The sequence below is a fragment of the Syzygium oleosum genome, unplaced genomic scaffold (genome assembly GCF_021117445.2).
Source record: "Syzygium oleosum isolate NSW1041296 unplaced genomic scaffold, Sole_v2.1 Sole_v2.03, whole genome shotgun sequence".
Lineage (NCBI taxonomy): Eukaryota > Viridiplantae > Streptophyta > Magnoliopsida > Myrtales > Myrtaceae > Syzygium > Syzygium oleosum.
In genome coordinates this window covers 16,004,871-16,023,433 of record NW_026607487.1, presented here as the reverse complement: position 1 = coordinate 16,023,433, position 18,563 = coordinate 16,004,871, and the positions used below count along the sequence as shown (strand labels likewise).

General features: G+C 41.7%; 3 protein-coding genes and 1 pseudogene across 7 annotated transcripts; all 4 read left to right on the top strand.

Moving 5' to 3' along the window:
- Positions 1–2,197: 2,197 nt before the first annotated feature.
- Positions 2,198–7,132, top strand: LOC115672073 (cytochrome P450 CYP749A22-like). Of its 3 annotated transcripts, none has more exons than XM_056309663.1 (6): positions 2,198–2,349; positions 4,116–4,579; positions 4,676–4,902; positions 5,015–5,247; positions 5,580–5,958; positions 6,574–7,132. In XM_056309663.1, the coding sequence occupies exons 2-6, from the start codon at positions 4,300–4,302 to the stop codon at positions 7,000–7,002; spliced, it is 1,548 nt and encodes a 515-aa protein (XP_056165638.1). In that variant the 5' UTR covers positions 2,198–2,349; positions 4,116–4,299; the 3' UTR covers positions 7,003–7,132. The 3 variants fall into 3 exon arrangements, with proteins under 3 accessions (XP_056165638.1, XP_056165639.1, XP_056165640.1); XM_056309664.1 differs by having other exon boundaries at positions 2,210–2,349; positions 4,070–4,579; XM_056309665.1 differs by lacking the exon at positions 2,198–2,349 and having other exon boundaries at positions 4,381–4,542.
- A 934-nt stretch (positions 7,133–8,066) lies between these two features.
- LOC115672074 (cytochrome P450 CYP749A22-like) lies at positions 8,067–10,701 on the top strand. Its single transcript, XM_030593832.2, has 5 exons — positions 8,067–8,483; positions 8,562–8,788; positions 8,866–9,098; positions 9,477–9,855; positions 9,963–10,701. The coding sequence occupies exons 1-5, from the start codon at positions 8,210–8,212 to the stop codon at positions 10,392–10,394; spliced, it is 1,545 nt and encodes a 514-aa protein (XP_030449692.1). The 5' UTR covers positions 8,067–8,209; the 3' UTR covers positions 10,395–10,701.
- LOC130137720 (uncharacterized) lies at positions 10,406–11,679 on the top strand (annotated as a pseudogene).
- Positions 11,680–11,818: 139 nt separating this feature from the next.
- On the top strand, positions 11,819–14,737 carry LOC115672054 (cytochrome P450 CYP749A22-like). Of its 3 annotated transcripts, none has more exons than XM_056309666.1 (5): positions 11,819–12,209; positions 12,305–12,487; positions 12,727–12,946; positions 13,129–13,507; positions 13,610–14,737. In XM_056309666.1, the coding sequence occupies exons 1-5, from the start codon at positions 11,945–11,947 to the stop codon at positions 14,036–14,038; spliced, it is 1,476 nt and encodes a 491-aa protein (XP_056165641.1). In that variant the 5' UTR covers positions 11,819–11,944; the 3' UTR covers positions 14,039–14,737. The 3 variants fall into 3 exon arrangements, with proteins under 3 accessions (XP_056165641.1, XP_030449671.1, XP_056165642.1); XM_030593811.2 differs by having other exon boundaries at positions 12,305–12,528; positions 12,714–12,946; XM_056309667.1 differs by having other exon boundaries at positions 12,305–12,528; positions 12,714–12,946; positions 13,653–13,876.
- Positions 14,738–18,563: the final 3,826 nt, after the last annotated feature.

The window sequence follows — 18,563 nt, the reverse complement described above, 5'->3', positions numbered from 1 at the left end:
GGGGTAAATTTGTCACAAGTGGCATGGTTTAGGGTTTTTGGTAGTGTTTTCCCTTTTTCTTTTTAGGGATATGTTCCCTAAAAGTCCTAAAACTTGTCAAATTGGTTCATTCGAGTCCTAAAGTTAACACTGTCTAATTTACTAACAAAAAATGCTGATGTGGCTTATTTTATTAATTTTCTTGAGACACGTGGCGTCCAACAAGCGTCAACGGCGAGGGCTTGGCTACCACCACAGCCGTTGGTTGGGGTCTTCTTCTCTTCTTTTTTTTTTTATTTTAATTTTTATAGCTTTTTTCTAATTTAATTTTTATTTTTATTTTTGCTGACGTGGTGCTTGTTGAACGCCACATCATTGCCACGTGTCTCAAGAAAAGTAATAAAATATGACATTTCAGCGCCACGTCAGCATTTTCCGTTAGTAAATTAAACGATGTTAACTCTAGGACTCGATTGCATCTTTTGCAAATTTTAGGACTCAATTGCACTTTTATAATAAGTTTTAGGACTTTTAGTGTACATATCCCTTCTTTTTATAAACATTACCAAGAAAAAAGTTGTTGAACAAGGGAGAAGTAGAGAACAAAGGAAGTAGATGAACAGCATCAATGTTTAAGTTGTCATTAGGTGTGGATATAGTCGATATAGGGGTGGAAAAAGCATGACCAATATGTTAATGTAGCCCAATCTATTCGGAAGAGATGAGATTTTTGTTGCCACAATTAAAATATTAGGCTATGGATAGTCGTCAAGATAAGTATTATGATAGGATTAGATAAAAGAGACTATAAAATGTGGGGGTGGGGATTTGTTATTTCCTATCTTTTGCTTAGCAAAACGCTCCGATGACCCTCAATTCGAGTCACTCTGAATTGGCCAAATCAAAAGAGGCGTATCATTATAAAGTTCTCAATGAATATCATTAGATCGCACCATTCGATAAGGCTTTTGATGGACGTTGACTTCAGGTCAAAGTTGGTCAAACCTTAGTAAAAAGTTAGGTGCCTAAAATATCCTCGAGTGAAGTTGTTGGCTTTCTATTGGATCGATCTAATAAATAGTATTAGAGTCGATGATTAATCGGTGGCCCAATCCCTATATTTATTAATGTTTGATGAATATCTAAATGAAGGAATCTTACATTTGATTTTCCTAATTGAGTTGGTTGATGGTGTCCCCTGACTTCCTGTTGAACTTGTCTATGTCAAGACGATTGAGGTAGAATTTGAAATTCGAGTTATGATAATGTTGGTACGGAAGGGTGCTTGGAGTAAAGGGAAGGGGCCTAACACAGAAGGCTGACACGTGAGGTAGGGATTTGTTGAGGTGCACGTATGAGGGTGTTGGGCAAAGGAAGTCGTACATAGGGGATGTGCTACATTGGGGAGCAGTTAATATATATTCTAATTGAGACAAAACTCATTTATTTAGACTTTTAAATTAACGTGGGTTCAACTATATATGTTCATGGGCTTGAACTTGACTCTCTCTTGGTGATCTACCCAAATGATTCAGATTTTTGTTGCCCATCCCAATAAATTTAGTGTAGGTCTTTGATGTGGCTTAATCTTTTCATCGAACGGTTCACAAAAATAATGCACTACGTGGATTTGGAAATCTGCATGAACATTATATTGTAAAAGCAATGAATCATCCGGAAAAAAATCTTCAAAACGATTGATCATTTTTATTCACCATTGTTGATACATAAATCTTGACTATCCATTTTATGATTTAATTGTATAGAAAATTAGGAATTAATTTTTAACCCTTAAACAAAAATAATTATCATTAAATTGCATAATATATAAAAATTAGGAGCATTTTCATTAATAATAATAGGGTTTATTAAAATTTTGTTCAAGAAAATAAAAAACCTCGGGCCGGTTCGGCCCGGTTCGATTGGACCGGTCCGACCCGGCCCCTTATTTTTCTTTTCTTTTCTTTCCTCAGTTGGGCCGGCCCACTAGACTTTCTTTTTTCTCCTTTTTGGCCCAGCCCCTTTCTCCTCCTCCTCCCTTACGTTCAGAAGACAGAGAGCAGGAGCGATAGAGAGAGGAACAGAGGCAGCGACGCAGAGCTTCGGCGGCCGACACGGGCAGGCGCAGGGAGTTGGTGGTCGGCGACCGGCCGGCCATAGCAGGCTGGCGGTCGGGCGTGACCGACCGGCCATAAAGGGGTCGTGGGAGAGAGCGGGAGGAACCGGAGAGAGAGTGAGACCGTGAGGGAAGAGGAGAGAGCCGAGAGTGAGAATCCGACATTGAGAATGTTCCTCCGGTGACCACCGCGCCGGAGCTTTAGTCGACGAGACGGTCGTCCGACGTTTTCCCTTCCTCGAGCCAAAGTCACGGTAGGTTTCGGTTTGTTCATTCCCCTTTTTTTTTTTTTGGTTTTAGGTCGATTCCCCGAGGATCCCGGCTCGGAGGCGTGCGAGGCGACCGGACGTAGTCCAATCTATAGAGCTCGCCGCCCATTCGCCGCCGCCAAGCCGGGTAGGGATGCCACCGCCGACCCCTCTATTTTTCTTGTCTTTTGTGCTCTGTTTTTTTTTTTGGTCTCGGCCAACCGGGCCGAGACTCGCCGATGCTAGCTTGCACTCGTTTCTGAGCGTCAGCGAGCCTTTCCCGGCCACTGTTGTGTGCTGCCTTCTGTTTTATGTTGATTGTGGTTGTGGGTTTGAGCCTTAATTGGCTCTGTTCTTGTTCCCAGCGAGTCGCACGTAACATGTTTGACAAAATGCTCATGAAAACTCGGTGTAAGTGGTTTCGTTTCCCGTCGTCATCTGAGAGCTATTACTGCGGACTACATCATGATAATCAATCCTCGAGTCATTTTCACGATCAGATGCTCTTCGACACCATTGTTTACTTTGTTTTGTGTTTCATGCTTCGTGACCACCAATGATGGTCCACTGGCGGTGTCCGACGAACAGCCGTGTGATAGCGTTACAAGAGTTGGGGCTTTGCTCAAGTTGTTTGAGTTTGGGCTTATTTTGGTCTGGATTGAGTGAAGCCTTGTTTATTGGCCCAATCTTTGCTTGTGTCCATGAGCCCAGTTTCGTGTGACTAGTTGCAGCCCATTTTTTTTTTCTAAAATTAAGAAAAAGTTTGGAAATTAGATTTCGGGTAGTTTTTCTTAAAAAAATATTTGAAAAATCTTTTATAAAAATTGTGCTCAAATTGGACAAGCCTCAATAGGGTGATGTTTGTTCGTAGAGACAATGCTATGTTGTTGTTTGTACATTTTCATTTGGATTATTATTCCATTGCATGTTGATTGGTTCGCATGTTTGAATCGCGTTATTCAAATCAACCTTGTATGTAGTCGATTAGAGACATGTTAGGCCATTGTTTGTGCACTCCCGATGCCTTGTTTGCTGTTTCCTTAGCCTTGTTAGAGATATAATTTTGGGGCTCACTATTGGTAAGACTGCTGCATGAACACATTATGTGGTGATTGGACAAGTTTAGGTATTGAAAGGGCACTAGTTAGTTAGTTAGTGTAATCAAGTTCCCGAACTCATTGAATCTTTGGCTCGTAAAAGTAAAGCAATTCTCTCACCCTTTACTTGGGTATCTAATCGACTTACCAAAAACTGATTAGTGGCGACTTCTCGATAAAATTTATTTGCATGTTAATGATTTAAATTTAAGTTGCGAATTGGTATAGACTTGGGAGAGCCCAAGTTATGTTTAACTTAGTAATCCATTAACTAAACCTCCTAGGTGACAAGATCGATTCGAGGAGGTCGTGACAACCATCTCTAATACAGAGATCATAACCCATTTCCCATATGTTATGTGGGGCCTGTCCTGTCATTCCAGAAGCAATTTAGTCTATGTTTCTAATAAAAAAGAGAGAATATCATCCTGCGTTTTGATAAAAAGATTATTCTATATTTGATGGAATGAAAGTGATTTTCCTGATCCCTCAGAAAACTTTCATGACACTAATCCATAAAATGAATAATTTGTTGCTTAATTTCGGCTTTTACAATTGCTTTCCCATAAAGTAAAGTTGAGGCACTGCATGACTTGAGAGCTTACTAATTTCCATGCAATCCTAGTCAGCACGCTTTGTTTGAACCGGCCGGCGACATTCAATGTTTTATTTTAGGGTGTCGATCAAGTGGCAGTCTGTCTTTACTCCATTTCTCGTACCAAAGTCAAAAAGGTTGTCGTTTCCGATCGTGTACGTCTCTACAAGCTGAACATTCCTGCAACGATGACATCGATCCCAAACAACCGCAGTTGCATTATTCCACAAGCTCGAGAAAAATTTCTCTCTATCTTGGAAGACAATGGGAAATAGCATCGCGATCGCGTTGAGCTCTCTGTTTTTGGTTCTAATTTTATGGTCTCTCGCCAAGCTCGTGCAAAAGTTATGGTGGAATCCGCTCAGGATACAGAGGATGATGGCCCGACAGGGAATCAAAGGCCCTCCTTACAGGTTCATCCATGGAAGCACCATGGAAACAATGACGATGATCGAGGAAGCCAGGAGCACGCCCATGGACAATCTCTCTCACGACATACTCCCCAGGGTTCAGCCTCACATCCACACATGGATCAACACATATGGTAATTGAAAAATATAAGCTTTAGTCATAATTTGGTGCTAGGCATTGCCGGGACTTCGATCTGACTTTAGTTTGATCACGCGGGAAAATTTTGTAGGAAGGAATTACCTAAGTTGGTATGGGACTCAAGCTCAACTGATCATCACAGAACCGGAGCTGATTAAGGAGGTGCTAATCAACAGAGACAAAACGTTTCCGAAAACAGGATCAAGGGACTTTGCCAAGAAGCTTTTAGGAGATGGGCTCGTGACGACGAAAGGTGGGGTAAAGTGGGCTAAGCAGCGTAGACTCGCCAATCACACTTTCCACGGGGAAAGCCTGAAGGTAATTAGGTTTTGATACATTAACGTGCTGCAATTTTACTTCGAGTTTCTTCTACTTAACATATGCAGAAAGAATTCCGGATTACGAATTTACGGAACTAACTGAATTGCAGAACATGGTTCCAGCGATGGTGGAGAGTGTTCATATGATGCTAGAGAAATGGAAGCAACAGGAAGGAAAAGAGATTGATGTGTACGAAGAATTCAAGTTATCGACATCCGAAGTGATTTCGAGGACAGCATTTGGGAGTAGCTACGTGGAAGGGCGAAACATCTTCGAGATGTTGACAAGCTTGGGTATGTTATTCTCCAGGAATACTTTGCGCATGAGGTTCCCGGGAATGAGGTATACCTTTTTAATCCTTCCTAATAAAAATTCGCTCATTTTTGGGATGTATAGAAGCTAGAAAAAGAAGAAGAGAGCACTGAAATCTCGGTGATCCCGTTTTATCCTAGTCAAATAGACTTTGCCAATCATGTGTTAAAAGGCATCTAGTAAATCGCAATGATGGTGAGAAGCTAGCTAGCAAATCCACCTCAGGCACAAACTAGTCCTCACCAAGAGTAAATGCAGCTAACTAGTAAAGTAAATAGAGACTTGAACACACATCAGTCAGAAAAGCAATCTTAGAATTTAGGTTCACAAACTAAGGTACTTCTTGCTGAATTCGGGCACAGCAAGATTTGGAAGACGGCGGATGAAATCGAAGCTGAGAAGCTTGAGAAAGGCGTGCGCGATGCGATCTTGGAGATCGCCAAGAAAAGAGAGAAGAAGGTGATGGCTGGGGAAGCAGATGACTATGGGAATGATCTCCTAGGGCAGCTTGTGAAGGCTTATCATGATAAGGATGAGAGCAAGAAAATCACGGTCGACGGTCTGGTGGACGAGTGCAAGACATTCTACTTTGCCGGACAGGAAACCATCACCGCAATGCTGACGTGGGTCATGTTCCTCCTAGCAAGTCATTCTGATTGGCAAGAGGAAGCAAGGAAGGAGGTTCTTGATGTATTTGGAAATGAAGATCCTGACTCCGATGGAATCGCCAAGTTAAGGACGGTATGAAGAATCAAACTGCTCTTTGTCTTGATTGATTTGGTAGACTAGAAATGAGTTTCCTAACAACATATTGGTATGACTGGTAAAAAATATTGGTAAAAAAAAAAGACTGGTGAGTTTTTATTTAACTTTTTGATAACTTGTCAACACTTTTATGAAATTATGGACTTCTTTTATAGTTTGCGAATAAGCGATTTTTGTACCAACTTACCAACTTCTGGATCTATTTGGATTGACTGTTACGTTTTACTCTTTACTTAAATAATCTAAATTTGTGCCTCAGCATTTTGCCTTTTTTAAATTCAACGCCCCTGGAACTTTCATGACACCCAAATGTTGACATGTAGAATCATGCATAATTTTTCATAATTCTTAAATTTGAACACTTTATTAAATTTTGGTGGGAAAGTTAGAAATGTAAACAAACGGGTCCTTTAGTTGCATAACCTACCAACTCTTCGATTTGTCTGTACACGTAATTTCTTTTGCGAAGTTAGAAAATGCATATGAAAAGAATTGTTTTATTGGGAACGAAACAATGAAATCGCTTGTGTATCAGCATATATGTATTCTGAGTTGTACGTGTTGTCAACTAATGTCTTCTCTTGTGTGCAGATGAGCATGATCATGAACGAAGCTCTACGATTATACCCTCCTGTGATTGGGTTAACTCGAAAAGTGGACCAGCAACTTAGGCTAGGGAAACTTGTTCTTCCTCCTAATATTGAAGTCTTTATAGCAAACCTTAAGCTTCACCATGACCCCGAAATCTGGGGAGAAGATGTGCACCTCTTCAGGCCAGAGCGATTCTCAGAAGGCGTATCTAAAGCCACCAACAACAACGCAGTGGTGTTCCTTCCCTTCGGCTTTGGGCCTCGAATGTGTGTGGGAATGAACTTCGCCATGAATGAAGCGAAAACCGTCCTTTCGATGATTCTGCAGCGCTACGCTTTCAAATTGTCTCCAGGGTACATCCACAGTCCAGATCAACTCATCATGACTCGCCCGCAACACGGACTTCAAGTTGTACTTTATCCCTTATAGCTTGTTTATCAGCATATATGGTATAGTCAATGCTGAGATAATAATGTGCTGAAACTAATTTGAATGCCTTTGTGAGCTTGTGGTTCCAGTTTCATGAAAAAGCTATTGAAGTTTCATTTTATTTCAGAGATGTGTTAGGGGTAACAATCGGGTTGGATTGACCCACATTAAATTTAACGTACGTATTCAATTGGTGTCTGTGTCGAGTTTCTCGAAAAAATAATCATATGACAGATCATGTTCAATTGACCTATTTATGCTTGGATCTTGACGGACCTAATGAGCCATCATATCAATGATCAAGTCTATCTTGTATCGTTCTGACAGCTATTAGATGCGGGGTTCGATCCTCACTAAGGTCCACTCCCGATTTGACCGACTATGTGGCAGCTAGGACACCTTCATACCCGTGTGGTGATGAAGCAACAGAAACAAGAGGCCAAATTTGTTTTTGGATCTGCCAATGAAGAATGTGTTGGATAGACTTTTCGAACAAAGCAAGAAAAAGATGAAAACGAGTGATAGATGGTCTTGGTGTTTCCTTGTCACGTCCGATATCAACATCGATGGAGTTTTATTCATTGTTGTGATCTATCGTCAGTGTAAAAAGCTATTTATCGTAAGCTCATGATTGCGTCTCTGATTGAAAAGTTAGACAAATTCTTTGTTCACCGAATTCTCAGTAAATTTGGGTTTGGAAACGGAATTTTGACAGTTTTCGCATTCGAAACGCCAACCTGTCGCGGGCTTGGAGGAGAACCGGGCGCATGCGTACCTTGTCCGTCATAATTGCCGCTGGTTGTGGGCCTCGTTGGGAGTCACGTGATTTTGATGGCTTTAATGAATTGGATACATAGTAATCCGGATCACCCAAGAGTCCCTCGTCGAGTGCTCTTCCTTTTTGGGTTGATTTGGATAAATTCCAGATCGGCTACCGACACACGGATGACGTTAACCAGTTAGTCTCCATCCCACGTTTCCTTTGAAATGGAGCCAAAATGTCAAACTAGGACCCAAAGACCTTTCCGACATCATCCCAACAAAGTCTCTTTCATTTTGACCGTGGCATCATCGTCCGGCTCATAGAATCCTCCGGAAGACACAACAAATACGTGATCCAATCAAACTTGTCACTTCATAAGAAAAACCCAGTATCATAATTTTCACAGTTTTCGTTTCCTTTACTGTTTGATCCCCGGGTAGAACCATGCAATTGGTCATCTTCCTGAGCTCTCTGTTTCTGTTTCTTCTTCTCTGGTCTCTTGCCAAGCTCTTGCACAAGCTATGGTGGAACCCGCTCAGGATACAGAGGATGATGGCCCGACAAGGAATCACAGGCCCTCCTTACAGGTTCCTCCATGGAAGCACCAAGGAAACAATCAAGATGAAGATGGAAGTCAGGAACACACCCATGAGCAATCTCTCTCACGACATATTCCCTAAGATTCAGCCTCAAGTCAACACATGGATAGACACATATGGTAATTACCGAAAAAACTAAACTTTAGTTTCATTAGTGTTGTGACGCTTTAATATTGAACTTCTCTGCAACTTTGTAGGGAGGAATTACCTGAATTGGCACGGACCTCAAGCTCAACTCGTCATCACAGAGCCAGAGCTTATTAAGGAGGTGCTGCTTAATAGAGAGAAAACATACCCAAAAACAGGAACTAAGGACTTTGCCAAGAAGCTTCTAGGAGATGGGCTCGTGAGCACAGGCGACGGCAAGAAATGGGCGAGGCAGCGTAAACTCGCCAACCACGCTTTCCATGGGGAAAGTTTGAAGGTAGTTGAGTTCGATCAAAAGAGAGAATTGTCTGATTTGAGCTTTTACTAATTATTTTTGGGGGATTGAAATTGCAGAATATGGCACCGGCAATGGTGGAGAGCGTTCACACAATGCTAGGAAAATGGAAGAATCAAGAAGGGAAAGAGATCGAGGTGTTTGGAGAGTTTAAGTTATTGACATCCGAAGTGATTTCAAGAACTGCGTTCGGGAGCAGCTATGTCGAGGGGAGGAACATTTTTCAGATGTTGACAGGATTGGCCTTGTTAACATCCAAAAATGCTTTCAATATAAGGTTACCAGGAATCAGGTATCACACATTTTTTCTAGGAAAAGTTTGTTTTGACCATTTTCAGGATGAAGAAGCTGGAAAAGTACAGTGAGTATGGGCCACTTTTAGAATGAACTTTAGACATCTGAATTTGATTATTCTGACCAAGTTTTCCAGTCGAGTAAATGCATTCCAAGGAGGTACACTGTTTTTTGATAACCATTCTTATCTTTAAGCTTACTGTTGTAAGATCAGACTTAGCAAGCTGCAAATTTCTAATGATGGTCAGGCAACAATTTTGCTCATTGTGCAAATACATATTCAAGCCTTAATTGACTTAAGACATTTCACATCTCAGAATCAGAGTTTCAATCTGGCCTAACTAACTATGGAATTTGTTCTGAATCCTGCTGGCAGTAAGCTTTGGAAGACGGCGGATGAAGTCGAAGCGGAGAAACTTGAGAAAGGCATACGCGATTCCGTCGTACAGATGATCAAGAGAAGAGAGACGAAAGTGATTGCCAGTGAAGCAGATGGCTTTGGGGATGATTTCCTAGGACAACTTGTGAAGGCTTTGCACGACGGGGACAAGAGCAAAAAAATTACGGTAGATAATTTGGTGGATGAGTGCAAGACATTCTACATCGCCGGACAAGAAACCGCCAACTCAATGATGACATGGATGTTATTCCTCCTAGCAATTTATCCAGAATGGCAAGAGGAAGCAAGAATGGAGGTTCTTAATGTATTTGGGAATAAAGACCCTGATTCTGACGGACTAGGAAAACTAAAGAAGGTGTAGAAAACGATTTGAGTCTTGGTCTCGGTCAACCTTTTTCAATCCACTCGAATTGTTAGTAAGAGGTGGTGCCTAACTAATCATTTTTCCTTTTTCATGTGCAGATTAGCATGATCATGAATGAAACTCTGCGGTTGTACCCCCCTGTAGTCGGCTTGACTCGAAAAGTGGGCAAAACACAGAGGTTAGGGAAGCTTGTTCTTCCTGCTAATAGTCACATCTTTGTACCAACCCTTAAGCTTCACCATGACCCTGAAATCTGGGGGGAAGATGCGCATCAATTCAAGCCGGAGCGATTCTCAGAAGGCATAGCTAAGGCTACCAACAACAACGCGGTCGTGTTCATCCCCTTCGGCTTCGGACCTCGATCTTGCGTCGGGATGAGCTTCGTGGCAGCCGAAGCAAAAGTCGCCCTTTCGATGATCCTCCAGCGCTACACCTTCGAGTTGTCCCCGGCGTATATCCACTGCCCAGGTCAGCTCCTTACAACACGCCCGCAACATGGACTTCAAATCAGATTTCATCCTCTGCAGTAGTTCATCACCGCATGATGTTCAGTCGCAAATGTGCATGGGTGCCTTCATGGATCAATGCAACAATGGCTTGTGAATTCTTGGTTCCAGAGGCATGTGATATTTATGAAGGTATCAAGATGTCTTGTAGTGTATTCGGTTTGCCAAGACTCTTCATGGCGTAGAATCTTGTGTCCTGGTTCTCTTAAGTTGTCATTTATTTTCGGTAGTCAGGCACGTACCTTCTAGGGGTGCATGGTCATGTCTAGTGGAACTTAATAATGATTTACCATATTTCTTGTCGAATAATTGCAACATTACCATTTGGGAAGTACAAGTAATGCATGTTTTGGACAAGGCAAAGAATGAACGTCTAATGACCGATGTTTGGATGACAAGAATTGTCAAATTCAGTCGCCTCATTTAACCTGATCTACCAACCATATAAACCAAGTTTATGTCAACCATTGATCATTTTGGGCTCCATAATGAGACCGCATAACTAATGGCTAAGATGATATAGATATACATGGTCTATAGATCATCGAGAGCGTCTGTAGCTAGTCCCTCCTTCACCTCCATCGTCTCTGGTCCCGAGCTCAATCCATTCGCCGCACGACCATTCATTGAAATAGTTGGAGGTTTTTACTCTTTCTGGGCGGTACGAGCATCCATTCGCTGCACCCACCATCAACCTCGGCTTTCCTAGTATCTGCAACTTGTTTCCCGTTGGGGCTCTGTCCTGCCCGACACTCCTCGATGGTTGAATTTCCACCAGCAGCAATGCCGCGGACAGCGCATCCGGTTGAATCATCCTCCCTCGGTTGAATCTCCGTCCAGTGATCCTTCCTATGTCCCAAAACCCCACAATTGAACAGGGACTTAACACCTTCACACAGCACCTGGTTTTCTTCCTCGTCAATGGAAACTTTCTTCTTGAGCGGCTTATCCAGGGAAACGTGGGCACAGAACTTAGCAAAGCTTCCGCGTTTATTCGTAGCCGTCTCAGCATCAAACCTAAGTACTGGCCCGACAAGGCTACTAAAAACTCCGTTCAGACCATCTTTACTTTGAAAACGAACCACAAAGAAGGAATGCCCCCAATCGATGCACACTCCATGAATCGACTGCAGGTTCTGGGCTGTGAAGTCTTTTCAAATGACTTGTCAGTGCATTGGTATTTTTCATGCGGCCCTTCGTGTCAAGCACTTCCCCCGGCTTCCACTGGCAGCGGATCATTTCACATACCTTTAAAGCTCGCATTATAAATGAGGAAAATCATTAATTGTTGAGATATTTTGTGTTTAATCTGTTGGTCCATAAACCCAAACAATTGTACTTTTGTGAACCCACATGTCGGCCATCAAGCGCCGAAGATTCCCACGCTGCAAAGACAAATGGGAAGTAAATGAATTAACAAATGAATAAATAATTTGAAAATCAAGAAAGAACCAAGAAACTTCGAACTTGAGGGAGTTCAGGAGTTACGTTGACTTCACAACCCAAAAGCTGGTTTCGTTCCCCTTCTTCTTCATCATCCTTTCAGAGCACAATCCGATTCTCCCGGAGGCGCCATGATCGTGCTCTGGACCTCTCTGTTTCTGCTTCTCTTCTCAGCTCTCGCCATCGCTCTCCACAAGCTATGGTGGACTCCGTTGCGCATCCAGAAGATGATGGCCTCGCAAGGAATCAGAGGCCCTCCTTACAAGCTCTTCTATGGGAACACCCGAGCGATCCTCCAATTCAAGAACGAAGCTTCGAGCAGACCCTTGAATTACCTTTCTCACGACATCTTCCCTCGCGTCCAGCCTCACATCTCCGCTTGGACTAGAACATACGGTAAGTTCGCGAAAGATCGCGTAATGTTCGTCATCGGGTTTCGGAATTCCAATTTTGTTTAATTCTACGTGGTTTCTGATTTGCGGGTGCTGTAGGGGCAAATTATCTGGGTTGGTATGGCCCTCTGCCTCGGCTGATTGTGACAGAGCCTGAGCTGATCAAAGAGGTGTTGAACAATAAAGACAAGGCCTTTCCGAAACCTGCTACGGAAGGGTTTCTCAAGAAGCTTTTGGGAGATGGGCTCGTGACGACGGAAGGCGAGAAATGGGCGAAGCAGCGTAAGTTGGCGAATTATGCTTTTCATGGGGATAGCTTGAAGGTACAATTTACATGTTCACCCAGGAAATGTTATCCAATGTTGTCTTTGATAACCAAAAGTGGATTGCAGTACAGATATGAATGAACACTATGAATGACAGAGTATTTGGAAACACGATGTTGCTTGAAAATTGTTGACCCATACTGAAGAATTGAACTGATTTCATTAAATGTGTGCAAATGCAGAGTATGATTCCAGCAATGATAGATAGCGTCCACATGATGCTGGAGAGATGGAAAAATTTACACGGCGATGAAATTGACGTGTACCAAGAATTTACATTATTAACGTCAGAAGTAATTTCCAGAACTGCATTTGGGAGCAGCTATATGGAAGGAAGAAATATTTTCGAGATGCTAAGGAAGTTGACCTTGATTGTGTCCAGAAACGCTTTCAAAATAAGGTTTCCAGGAATCAGGTACTCTTAATCTTCTTTCTATTTTTCAGTTTATTTGGTCTGATAAAGCTAATTGGTTGGTTGTCAACAGAATGTCAAACCAAATGTATACAGAACTTGTCTGACAACATACATAGGCATTAGAATTTCTATTCATTCTGGTAACCGAGTTGATATGAGGGGGTTTTGGTTACGTTTTTCAGTAAATTGTGGAAGACGAATGACGAACTTGAGTCTGAAGAGCTTGAGAATGGAATACGTGATGCTGTGTTAGAGATAATTAGGAAAAGAGAAGAGAAGGTGAAAGCTGGAGAATTGGATGATTTAGGGAATGATTTTCTGGGACTGCTTGTGAAGGCTTCTCACAGTGATGATGAGAGTCGAAGAATTACAATCACTGATCTCGTTGACGAGTGCAAGACCTTCTACATTGCCGGGCACGATACCTCAAATACCATGCTTACATGGACTGTCTTCCTCCTGGCGATTCACCCAGACTGGCAAGATGAAGCAAGAAAGGAAGTACTCAACGTGTTTGGCAATCAGGATCCGGATCCTGATGGTATTGCGAAACTAAAGACGGTAATTTCTGTTCATCTCATTTAGTTCTAAAATGTTCCTTTATTGTTGTTATTTCTGCATGGCGAAATGATTTAAATATTATGTGCTCTCCTTTCGCTATAGATGGGAATGATCATAAACGAGTCTCTGCGATTATATCCTCCAGTTGTTGGTATCATTAGGGAAGTTGGTACGAAAGCTAGGCTTGGGAAGCTTGTTCTTCCTGCCAACATTGGCCTATACATCCCGAATTTGAAGCTTCACCACGACCCTCAAATCTGGGGCAACGATGTGCAGCTTTTCAAGCCGGAGAGATTCTCTGAAGGGGTCACTAAAGCCACCAACAACAATTTGGGGGCATTCATCCCGTTTGGTTTGGGACCTCGAACTTGTGTGGGTTTCAATTTTGCAACCATGGAAGCGAAGATTGCTCTTTCGATGATTCTGCAGCGCTATACTTTCTCTCTCTCCCCTGCATACGTCCACTCACCTACTCAACTTCTCACGACCAGCCCACAACGCGGAGTTCAGGTGATACTTCACACACTGTAGCGTAATGATGTTTGTGCTTAAAGCAAATTTGTACATTCATAGTCATAAGCCGGTTGGACTTGTCATTGCTTAGTATATGCAGTCGTATTTTGGAGCCTCTAGGCTTTTCTGCCCCGCAGTCATCACTGTGAATAACCAGGTTTTGAAGGCTGTAATAAGATTGCGTCCCAAAAAAAAGAAAAAGCAGCAGATAATTGGTTGCAGACTGTGTGCTATTGAATAATGTTAGACATAGAGTTATCGATTTGCAAATTTGATTTAGACAGTGATGTTCGAGGCTTTTGCTAGGTATTTATATATGACCTGTTTATTTAGTTCTATGCTAGCACTAGCATAGTTTTTGCCAAATTTGAGGATTGTCTGTTATGTGTGCCTGCTAGTCTGACTCGTTACATGTATACATGATTAGTCTTGTCGTCGCACTGAGACGGAGTCAACATATGATACTTACCTGGACTTTACCTGACAAATGTCCTAAATCAAGAGCTTGATTGCTGAACACAGTCATGTTTATTTCTTGTACGTGAGTTGCGGATGATGCGCGGAGTATAGAGAGTATTTCCACCATCTTTTTTACATAGATATGTGATAGGATCTGAATGTTGTGTATTGAAAGGGATCGATTTGACCGAGTAAGACCTATGTACTCTGAATAACTTATGGAATACCCGGTATATGAGCAAAAGGGAGTTAGCTAAAGCCTTCTAGCATAGTTTTTGCCAAATTTGAGGATTGTCTGTTATGTGTGCCTGCTAGTCTGACTTGTTACATGTATACATGATTAGTCTTGTCGTTGCACTGAGACGGAGTCGACATATGATACTTACCTGGACTTTACCTGACAAATGTCCTAAATCAAGAGCTTGATTGCTGAACACAGTCATGTTTAGTACTTGTACGTAGGTTGCGGATGATGCGCGAAGTACAGAGAGTATTTCCACCATCTTTTTTACATAGATATGTGATAGGATCTGAATGTTGTGTATTGAAAGGGATCAATTTGACCGAGTAAGACCTATGTACTCTGAATAACTTATGGAAAACCCGGTATATGAGCAAAAGGGAGTTAGCTAAAGCCTTTTCGGATTTTTAACATTATTCAGGAGCAGTAATGAACTCAGTAATATGAATGTTCTCATGCAATAAGCCTCTTTATTTAACATCGTCACTGACCACTTCAGCTAATCCCTTTTTGTCCCTTCGCCGAGCCTTAAGCAACTATAATGACCCTTCACTCTGCAATTCTCCCTCTCTTCCTCCACCAGGACACCCCCTCAACCTCCCCAAGCAAAGAACTTGTGAGATGTGATGACATCTCCCAAAAATGCCGAGACCTCCTTCCCTCGCTCCCTTGCCAAAAAGGCTGGATCGCCACCTGTTTCTACCAATACCAAGGCCTCCGGGTTGCCCCGAAGCTCTTGAACGGCGTCCTCGCTTGCCAAAGTCCACTTCTGAGCCCAAGACACAGAAGTCCTCATCACCGCCCGCAAGTCCAGCACCACCCGGTTGAAGGCCATCTTCTTCTGTTTCTTGAACTGGGCCGAGTACTCGGGCTTGATGCAACACAACCTCTCCTCACCCAAAACCCCCCCATGAGCCGGTGCCCCTCCTGGAGCTCAAGCTCTACTTCGGGCGAGAGATCACCAACCTCTCATCCCTCGCATCCTCGAGGCTCTTCGCCACCCACTTGCCGTACCCTTCACTCCTGCAGTCGGTCATGGGTTCTGGGTGCAGGCTGGTGTACCTGTGCGGGAATCCCAAGGACACCCTCGTCTTGCTCTGGCACTTTGCCAACAAGCTGAGGTCCAAAGGGGTTCGATGCTGGTTTTGCGAAAAATAGCCATTCCTAAATCTGTGTGAAGCGGGACTAGGAGCTAACGTAGATGTTGTCTCCGTATGGTGCAAAATCAATTGAAGAAAGTGTATGGTTTCAAGTACACAATTGAAAGAAATAAGCTAATGAATAACTTCTGAAATATTCCTATTGAAATAATAAAGTGCATGAATGGGCACCTATAGTTAAGTGCATCTTTCAGGAAGAAAGTTCAAGAGTCTAACTATATTAATTTCCATGAAGACCTATCACTGTAGAGTCTCACTTTGAACACTAAACTCGATGATTTCAAGAGACAATAACCATATTTTACCAAGAAATTCTGATTCACGTAGTTAATTAAACAATCGAAAGACTAAACATCCAACCTCGATTTTCTGTTGCCATGCGCGGCGACAACACTTGCTTGTTAATGTAGTGATATTGTTAGAGACCACTATATATTTCCATTAACATGCCTGACGTTGTTGGGATCGCACAGTAGAAACTTGATATCTTCACAGGCGGAGATCACCAAGAGAGAGTTCAAGTCCAAGCTTATTAATATATCCACTTGAACCCATATTCACTCAAAATTAAGCCAATAAATTATGGGCCGATAAGGATATATTAACTACTTCCTACACCAATTCTTCGATGTTGGATTTTTCTAATACAACTCACACATGCATTCAACGTGTGAGTTTAGCGTTAGGTCTGTTCACCCTTAATCTAGTATCCTTCTTGCACCGCCATATCTCAACTTAAAGATCTCCAACGCCTAAATTCATTCCTCTTTTCTTTCTCTGAGTTGGTCATGAGATTCATTCTTTGAGATATTCACTAAAAACTGATACACATTAGGAGTTGGCCAACAATAAACCATCGACTCTGATACTATTTGTTGGGAGCGCAGTAGAAATATAATACCTTTACCTAAGGAAATTGCCAAGAGAGAGCCCAAGTCGAAGTCCGTCAATATATTTAGTTGGACCCACTTCTACTAAAAAATTTAAGCCAATGAGTTATGAGTTAACTATGATATATTAACTACTCCACGTACTAATTATTTAATGTGAGATTTTTCTAACACAACTCATGCGTTGCCTACATTCTAACAGATGCTTCATGATTAGTTACTTGATTGGATTCCCCTTCAATTTATCACAATATTTCCAAAAGGCTATTATTCTAATTTTTTGGGAGTGGTATCACTGCCTAGTCCCCCAAAACTTGTGGCTAATTTCTTAAATTTCATGCTAAGATGTCGTCGTTCTTTTATGTTTTTGCTAACTATTATTACTATTTATTCTTTATGATAATATACATGTAAATAAAAAATCCTTTTATTCCTTTTGTTGTGATTAATGATAGATAGGAAATATTTGTCATCATAAAAAAAGGAAGACTGTTGGAAAAACATCTCTAGGAATTTTGATGATTTCAAAACTATCTTTGGTATAATATCTAGGGAAAATGACACAAATAGTCCCTGAACTTTGACTCAATGTGCAATTTGGTCCCTGAACTTTTAATTTGTTCAATGTAGTCCCTAAACTTTAACCCAATGTTCAATGTGGTCCCTGAACTTTCAATTTGTACATGTTCAATATAGTCCCTGAACTTTATAAAAATGTTCAATATAGTCCTTGAACTTGAATCAATGGAAGGACTACATTGAACATTTTTATAAAGTTCAGGGACTATATTGAACATGTACCGAAAGTTCAGGGACCACATTGAACAAATTGAAAGTTCAGGGACCACATTGAACATTGGGTTAAAGTTCAGGGACTACATTGAACAAATTAAAAGTATAGGGACCAAATTGCACATTGAGTCAAAGTTCAGGGACTATTTGTGTCATTATCCCTAATATCTACTATAGCAAGTGCAGATGTTCATGATGATTATTAAGGATTACGTGATATGTATGATGCATTCATTGGAAGAAGATTGCAGGATGTCCATGTACAAGTTACTCATAAACAACATCAACTGACTATGGTAATCGACTAGTGATGATTTCGATTTCACTTACGAGAACATCATGTCACTGACGATGCTGGGATAATGTTCATCCGAGGATGTGAATCAAATATAACCGTTGGCTATGAGAACAGCACAACAGAAGGATCGGAAATCGTCAAAGAGACGAAAACAGTTTTGTCAGAACTATCGGCTTTATGACAACACCTATAGGACCCGTTTTGGAAATGTTCGCTAATCTCCGCAGAAAGGGACTGTTTTGATAGTCTAGCTATGGAACAACAACCGGCAAGGATTCCTAATGCCTACTTACTTCTCCCGACATTTCCACCAAGAAGAGTGAAGATGTCTATATAAGAGAAGCTCATTGAAGTTGGAAGGAGTTAGTCAGTTCTCTGAGTTGATAATGTCTAGAGAAAATTGAAAGTGTTCATCGTTGTATTCTGAGCAAATTGTGTTTCATCCTTTGAGATTTCTGGAGTAGCATTCTTGCTACCTTGTAATCAAGAGAAGATTAAGTGTACGCACTTGATAGCAGCATCTAGATCATGATAGTGTGATCTATCGGTTGATAGGATCAATGCTTGCTGGTTGTAACTTATCTTGGTGATTACTAGTGCAATCCAGCCCACGTTGTGGCTGCTAGTCTAGAGAATGAATGTAGGCTTTCTGAATAAGCTGAACCACTATATATTGTTGTGGGTTATCTTTACTTCCGCTCTT

What these genes read in the sequence shown, in the direction of transcription:
- LOC115672054 (XM_030593811.2), top strand. Translation starts at nt 11,945, where the DNA reads ATGATCGTGCTCTGGACCTCTCTGTTTCTGCTTCTCTTCTCAGCTCTC. An exon ending in TTCATGGGGATAGCTTGAAG is followed by an intron (nt 12,529 to 12,713) that starts GTACAATTTACA and finishes GTGCAAATGCAG; the next exon opens with AGTATGATTCCAGCAATGAT. An exon ending in GTATTGCGAAACTAAAGACG is followed by an intron (nt 13,508 to 13,609) that starts GTAATTTCTGTT and finishes CTTTCGCTATAG; the next exon opens with ATGGGAATGATCATAAACGA.
- LOC115672074 (XM_030593832.2), top strand. Translation starts at nt 8,210, where the DNA reads ATGCAATTGGTCATCTTCCTGAGCTCTCTGTTTCTGTTTCTTCTTCTC. An exon ending in ATAAGGTTACCAGGAATCAG is followed by an intron (nt 9,099 to 9,476) that starts GTATCACACATT and finishes TCCTGCTGGCAG; the next exon opens with TAAGCTTTGGAAGACGGCGG. An exon ending in GACTAGGAAAACTAAAGAAG is followed by an intron (nt 9,856 to 9,962) that starts GTGTAGAAAACG and finishes TTTCATGTGCAG; the next exon opens with ATTAGCATGATCATGAATGA.
- LOC115672073 (XM_056309663.1), top strand. Translation starts at nt 4,300, where the DNA reads ATGGGAAATAGCATCGCGATCGCGTTGAGCTCTCTGTTTTTGGTTCTA. An exon ending in CACATGGATCAACACATATG is followed by an intron (nt 4,580 to 4,675) that starts GTAATTGAAAAA and finishes AAAATTTTGTAG; the next exon opens with GAAGGAATTACCTAAGTTGG. An exon ending in GAATCGCCAAGTTAAGGACG is followed by an intron (nt 5,959 to 6,573) that starts GTATGAAGAATC and finishes TCTTGTGTGCAG; the next exon opens with ATGAGCATGATCATGAACGA.